This window comes from Cariama cristata, unplaced genomic scaffold (assembly GCF_000690535.1).
Source record: "Cariama cristata isolate BGI_N322 unplaced genomic scaffold, ASM69053v1 scaffold13044, whole genome shotgun sequence".
Lineage (NCBI taxonomy): Eukaryota > Metazoa > Chordata > Aves > Cariamiformes > Cariamidae > Cariama > Cariama cristata.
In genome coordinates, this window is record NW_009613554.1 from 17,208 (window position 1) to 24,823 (window position 7,616).

The following is a 7,616-nucleotide window of genomic DNA, read 5'->3' on the forward strand; positions in this document are numbered from 1 at the left end:
AAAAGAAAAAAACACAACCCCACCCAAACCTCAGACCTTCAGCCAGGAACTCATTTGAAGTGGTAGCCTCTAGATCTCCTGTGAAGGATACCTCCTAATTTGGGCTTGATCTCCTAATCAAGATGATTATTCGTGGTTTTGGTGGTTTCAGAAACATATGTGTCCCTCTTAAACAATCCTTCAAAATCACCGGTTCACTGCTATCTGTCTCAGTTAAACCTTGTTTCCAGCATAAGAAAATTGGCTTTACTCTGATTTAACTCCTCTAGTTTTCTTCTGGAGTTTGGTCTATGTTCATGTTATCTTGCAAACACCATTTAATGAAAAGATTTGTTTAGCTTATGCTAATGTGATAAGCTACCTGAAAATAAATTTGAAGAGTGAGCATGGTATTCATCATGCCAGCCAATTTTGTGGCTTGAGCATAAACTTTGAGTACTGTAGAGGAAACACTTGATGCTTGTGGTATTTGCATTTGTGCCTTTATAACAGCTCTTTTTTCTATAGAGCATTAAGGCAGCATGTGTATCCCAAGAATGCAGGTGTTTAGACAGTTTGCTTACTGTAAATTAATTCCCCGTCTTTCTTTGTTCTTAGATGAGTTAGAAGCACAAGCAAAAGAACATGCAAATTCTGCCAGCTGTGAAGATGTGTGGCATAAGATGGATACTCCAGCTGAAACACCTGAAAGCTTTAATACAGAAGCTGCTACCAAAAGTAAAGCAGAGGTATTTCTTGTATTTTTCTAATAAGTGCAACTATGAACTTGAACAAAATTCAAATAAGTCCGATTATTATTGTTTCTTTGAATACAGCTAAATGTGGACTTTCATATCAGCTCACTGCTTTTTATATCGATCATTTGAATCCTAGCAGGTGCCACTGTTTGTTAGGACATTCTCATTAGAATGCCATGATCCTGTAGCGAGTCAGGTGTTAAGATCACCATCTCATTTCCTTTTTCTCCCTACTTCACTTTTGGAGTCGCTTGGTCTGTCAGCCCATAGTTTTTCAGAGATTACTGGGCTATTGACGTTCTGCGATCAAGTTTCCGAATTTCAGCTATGTCTCCCCCTTCTGTTGTTTTTTTTTTTTCTTTTTGATGAAACATCTTGTCTTTAGCATGGGAATAAAGTCTTTTCTTGATAAAATTAAAAAGTATTGATGTGGTATAAGTCTGAAAAAAGTGTATTTTCAATTTGGCAATCCTAGACACCTACCTTCTCTGCCGTACTGTGTCATGTTCTTTTTCTGATTTGGTAGCACACAGGCAGACTCGTTCAGTTACAGAAACAACCCTTCTATGTGGTCACTGAAAGGAATCAGTAGCTAGCAAGTTTGACTTGGTTTAGCTGATCAGATGATGAAAGCTGCAGACTTAAATGCAGAAGGACTGGTTGGATTGCTCATCTGACTATGTACTGCCATAATTGCTTTTCTTTTCTAATTTATCCTTATCCCTGTTGTTCTAGATACAAAATGAGTAATTTGGGGTTTTGATAATGTATATCTAGATTCTAACCTACCCTACCCTCAGTTTGTACAAGTTTAGGTCACCCTCAGTCTGATATGGATGCTAAAATGTTCTCAAACACAGAGAGGTCACAGAATGGTTGAGGTCAGAAGGCATGCCTGGAGATCATCTAGTCCATCCCTTCTTGTTCAAAGCCAGGTCAAATAGAGCAGGTTGGTCAAGGTCCGGTCACATTTTGAGTATCTGCGTTCTCTCTGGGCAACCTGTTCCAGTGTTTGATCATGTTGACATTAAAAATTTTTCCTTATATTTAAATGGAATTTCCTGTATTTAAAATTGTGCCCATTGCCTCCTTTCTTCTTACTGGATACCTCAGAGGAGTCTGGGTCCATCTTCTCTCTGCCCCCTCCTCTACCCCTCAGGTATTTATACATATTGGTAAGATTTCCTCCTGAGCCTTGTTTTCTTGAGGCTAAACAATTCCAACTCTCTCCTCATATGACAGATGCTCCAAGCTCTTACTCATCTTTGTGGCCCTTCACTAGACTCTCTCCAGTATGTCCACTTTTCTACTGGGGAGTCAATAACTCGACCCAGCACTCCAGATGTGGTTGCACCAGCGCTGAGTAGCGGGATTGGGTCTCATACCACCTCCGTAAGCCTGCAGGCAACGCTTTCTTACTGCAGCCCAGGATGCCTTTGCCACAAGGGCACATTGCTGGCTCCTGGTCAGCTTCCTATTGACTTATTGCATGCCCTTTTCTAAGAATAGCCAAGTGAAAACTAAAGAAGAAATCAGACTTCAGTGACAAAGAAAACTGTAGGAATAGCTTTGTCTTCCCCTTGGAGAGGCGGATGATTTAGTTGATTGGGAAGATACTGTGTATTTGGCCATGGTAGCTTCTTCTCTGCTGTTTGTTCTCGATGGGATTTTGTTCCCCATTCTTCCAATTGAATTAAAACATTTTAGGATTTTAGAAGTTTTACAGGAACTAAGGCTTCCTAGCAGGCAATCTTTATTTAATCTTTTAAAAAAAACTTTGTGGAGTAGACTTAAAAAATTAGTACAGTGAGAATTATGGGCATTGCTGTGTTCCTTCCTGACAGGTGATTAAAAATGTGACAACTAGTAATGTTAATATATTACCATATAGCAGAATGCAAAATAATGTAAACAAACAAAACACAGAAAACAAAACACTAACAAAAAGTTTCTTAATTTGATACTTAACTTGTTTTGGTTTGTTGTAGGATGGAATTCATAAAGATAAGTTTGAAGATGGGTTATCTCATCATTCTGACTCTGTCCTGAGTATTAGCACGATCGCATCTGCTATTGCTAATGCTTCCTCCAGTGCTGATCCTGCCCAGCTAGCTGCTATGATGATGGCACTCTCTAATAAAGGTAAAAGAACGTGTTTCCTTCCTGGAATTGTTAAGGAGACGGAACTATCTGCTAATCAGGTGTTATCCAGCAATGTGGAAAATAGCACATTTGATATGGAAAAATACCTCAAAAAAACAGATGAGATTGGACATGAAAGTGAATATGAGAGTATCATGAAACATGAAGCATCTGTCCAGAGCCTTATACCTGGTACCTTTTTATTGGGTAAAGATAAAAATAAGGATACTTTTGCAGAAGACTTGATAAGTAATCATAGCAAGCAGCAAGAAAGAGAGAAGCGATTTCTGGATTATTTTAATGAAGAAAATGATTCTCAGATTTTCCCTAGTCTATCTGGTGTTCCCAACCATGAAGACATAACTGCAAATAATGTTAAATATTCAGAAAAGTTGTCAGATTTAGTGAATAGTAAACACTCACAGTCAGTGAATGCTGATCTTAGATCAGATACGCTCGATACCAAAACCTCACCTACTGGAAATGTAGCACAGACATGTGGAATTCCTTTAGCAGCGAAAATGGAAGTGGCACAGAGAAGTTCACTTGCTTACCAGACCAGCGATCTCTCTAGATGTTTTATCAGGGGAGATGCAGAAACAGTAGATCAAGCAACACGTGCTGGTCCTGAACCACGTAATGATTTGGTGAAGAGAAGTACAGGAAATCCTCTGTCAGTCAGCAACGTAAAACCTGCCAAGCAATCTAGTAAATATGTCTCAGGAAGTCCTACAAAAGCAAAGCCTATGCAGAAGTTGGACAATGACGAAAAGAAGCAAAATGCAAAAATAGAGAAGAGAAACAAAGACACCGGTACTGCTTGCGGTGGGAATGGGAAACATGTAACTTTTGATAACCCCTCCCGAACTTCCCAGAATAGTACTGGTAAGTAATCCTATATAAATGTAACCAGTTGTTGAAAAGGCTTTGCTTGACAGCAGACTTGTTCCCTGTGCCTAAGTAAATACTGTTATTAAATTCTATTTACCAGAGCATAAACCCATTCTACCTGAATGTGACTTGCAGCCTCTGGAAGATGAGCAGTGTAGCTTCAGACCTTCAACTTCACCACTTATTCACTCTTCTCCTAGTGAGACTTCTGGAACAGCACTTTCAGGGTAAATTTCTTGGTGCAGATTATAAGAATTATTAATGCTTCATAAGGATTTTTGAGGGATCAGGTTTTAGTTTGAATGTTGTCCTTGATCTCGGTTTATAGGAGATGTTTGTCAGGCTAATACTTCATTCTCAGACTAAGCTTTCTGTTTGCTTTTATTATTTGTATGGGGAAACAGTCCTGAGCAATTGTTAACTTTTTTATTTTCCTCACTGGCCTGATGAGACAGGGATGCTGGATAGGAACATTGCTGTTTCTGATCAGGATTATCCAATAATGCAAGAATACAAAATATTCAGCCCATTAGATACGTTAGATACCTAAAACTTTGTGTTGATGGAGCTATAAAATCCAATATTTATTAATTGTTGTTCTAGCGTAATTCATCTGTTACAAACAAAGCTATTTGGTTGGAGGTTATGCTGTTTATTATTATATGATGTTATATGATAACAAAGCTTGACATTGTACAGACCAAAGAAGATGTGTTTTTTAAACTCGTAAGTATTTTGCTCAGTTTGGTTCTCCGATTCATACCACTGCTTGTTGTGAGAGAGGATGGGTAGAAATGTTTGTATTGCTTTTGACCACTTCATATTTTGAAACTGCAACTTGTGTCTAAGATTTAAGGCTTTCTTAGCAACTGAAAAGGCAATGTTTTTTAAATGAGCTCCCATAACAGTAAGTGTTATATAAACTATAAGGTTACAAGTAAGTTGACTATGTAGTCTTAAACATATAAACATGGTCAGTAGCCAATGGCTATGTATGTTCTCATAAAAAGTGGAGGCAACTGATTTCATTGCCTTAACTTTTAAGTTCACTGTTTGATATTTGACTACAGTTAGTGTGTTGTACATGGTGTTAGAGTTACAGACTGTCTCGCATTTCTCAGAAGCTAAAATGTGCAGAAGTACGTGTATTTTTGCGAGTGTCTTATATAGACATTAAGATTTCCAGTTAAAATTGTCAGTGACTTACTTTGCCTGTTATTGCTTCTTGTTTGACAAAGTGGTGAGAGATCCTGTGTTTTCAGGTGTGTGAAATGAAGAGAATGTCAGCAGTGAATAGGAAATACTAATGTGTAATGCCTGGGATGTTGAATGTTTTTATTTGAAATTCTTCCATCTAGTTAGATACAAGTATATTGATTCGCATTTTTTCTTTTAATAAGCTGTTATGTTGTTTCTGTGCCCTTAGCATCTGAGTTCAGTTGCGGAACTCTGATGCTTTGCCTTATGGATTTATATCAAATGAAAATTAGTTTTATGTACACCAAAGCTGAGACTTGTAAAGGTTAATTGAGAGCTGATTTCTCATTTCTACTGACCGCACTAGAGTGGCTAAGTAAGTTGACTTTTAGACTAGTATAGTTAATGTGTAGCATTGATTTTTCTGGGGGCAGCATTAGAAATATATTCTAATACTGACATACTTTGATCTGTTTTTCAGGTCTGAAAGTGACTTTACTTGCACATCACACTATCAGGAACCTTCTTGCAAAGAGAGTGTACTACCTCAGTCAGTTTACTCAAGTCCTAGCATGAGCAGATTAACATATGTCTCTGCATCTGACAGTACCCTTAAGAACACAGCTGTAATACATGATCCGGAGACATACTGGGTAAGAAAATCTTGAACTGTAAATATGTCTTAATTCCCTTTCTTTAAAGCAAACAAAACAACACCTCCCCTTCATCCCCAAACCAAACCCTTAAATGCTCAAAGTAATTCTAAATTAGAAAAACTGAAAGGATTTCAGAACAGTTTAGGACATGCTGTGCGTAGGGAAAAGGTATTCTGCTTCTCCCCCCACCTCCTGAGTTTTGCAGAAACTTAAATTCTGAAATAGATTGTGTCAAATGCACAAACTCTAATGCATATAGACATAGTAAAACACTCAAAGAACTACTAAATTCTGAAAAAAGTTAGAGTTGGTGTATTTTTCCCCTTTCATTTTTTCCTCAATTTCTTGTTAAGTCATTCTGTTCTTGGAATGCAGTGCACTGTTCCAGTAGTAGTTTGCAGGATCTGTATCTGCTTTCAGCACTCCTGAGGCTCCCTTTCTTCTCAGCTTCAGCTATTAGGAGAGTATTTTTCCTGTGGTGTTTTTTTTTTTTTTTTTCCTGGAGAAATGTTTATAAATACATATTTGGGTACATGGGCGTTGGGTAGAAGGTTGGACTTGATGATCTTTGAGGTCTCTTTCAACCATAATGATTCTATGATTTTAGCTTTAACTTTTTTCAGAACTGAAGCTATCATTTTCTACCTTTGACAGTCATTCTGACTGCTCCTACTGCTTTAGCAAGGAGTCTACTCTGAGAGTGAAACTTCTGTTCTGACTTGCAGTCTTATGCTGATTAAGATAATTGTCATTCTTTCATCTAAATCCATGGATTCCTTGGAATCTGGAATCTTTCTGTTATGCCTACCCCCTTCCAAAGTACGTGGAAATGTGGATGGGACTTTAAAAATCAAGCAAACAAAAGCTGCAAAACCTCTCTGACTGCATCCATATCTGTGTAAATCTGAGTGGTTACATTTATTTTGTAATATCTTTATCAGTAGTGGATTTTTCTAACACAGGAAATAAAAATGCTATCTATGATGCATTTTTTTTTTTAATTCACTTGCAGAGGGTGGGGCTTTTCAGGACTGGTGACTAGTGAAAGCTTAGAGAAGCCTTCTTTTCCTCACATAGGAATGCCAGTAGCAATGTTCCTTCATGCTGAAAGCATCAGGAAGAAGGAAGCGTGTGTTGTGGCCTGTAGTTCATTTTGTTCTAGGCCTAGTTGCTAAAGTTACGCAGGGAATATCTGTTCTTTTCCATCTTGATGTTTCCAGTGGGAATCGTAGTCCCATAGGAAGGAACCCAAGGGCAAATTTAAATGGGTATTTGCTTGCAGTCCATGCTGGCATAGCATCAACTCTTGGGTCTATTTCATATTTGAAATGCGTATGGTTCTAGATTCCTGGTGTCTTGTGCAGACGCCTGGCTCTTGATGCTTTGACAGAACTGGCTGCACACTAGTTTGCCCCTCTGTCTTGAAGAGATGTTGATGTTTGAGTAGTCTTTGTTCCCCAGGATAGTTTGGCAGGGAGGTCCTCAAGTACTTTGTCAAAGTTCCACATTTGTATTATGAGTACATTTATAAGTCCCATTTATAATGCTGCAGTGCTAATTTATTCCTTTGGGTTAGTAATCTTTTACGCAGGGAGAGAGAGAGGCTGAGAGATCTTCATCTCATTTGTACTTATTAAGAACCACTTTCAGGTCCCTTGCCTGAAGCTTCTTACAAACAAGAATGTTTGTATTGGAGTTATCTTCAGATCTGAATACTTACTACAGCACAATCTGTTTAACCGGTGGTGGCCTCTCCCTTTAACACTAGGGTCAGGTTGTCGAAGGTACATGATTTTTTGAAGTTTTTTTTTTTATTTCTTGTTTGGTTGATTTGACCTAGTGAGCCATCTCACCTCAGGCAGCTGCCCTGAATGCCCTTTTTAAAGGATTGTAACTTGCAGCTTACTTTTCTACAACAACCCAAACAGCTACTTTATTGTTCTTTCCCCTTCTTTCACATGCATCTCCCTGCCTCCCAAGTCCTATTACTTAA

General features: G+C 38.2%; 1 protein-coding gene across 1 annotated transcript in view; it reads left to right on the top strand.

Annotated features, from left to right (window-relative positions):
- The window catches only part of LOC104160839, a gene marked incomplete at its 3' end in the record, with an annotated part of 22,528 nt that extends 16,908 nt beyond the window's left edge, over positions 1-5,620 (top strand). The window contains exons 13-16 of the mRNA XM_009699071.1: positions 598-728; positions 2,726-3,764; positions 3,871-3,997; positions 5,449-5,620. Coding sequence (XP_009697373.1) covers positions 598-728; positions 2,726-3,764; positions 3,871-3,997; positions 5,449-5,620 — 1,469 coding nt within the window. The remainder of the gene's footprint in view (positions 1-597; positions 729-2,725; positions 3,765-3,870; positions 3,998-5,448) is intronic.
- Between the last annotated feature and the right edge of the window lie 1,996 nt (positions 5,621-7,616).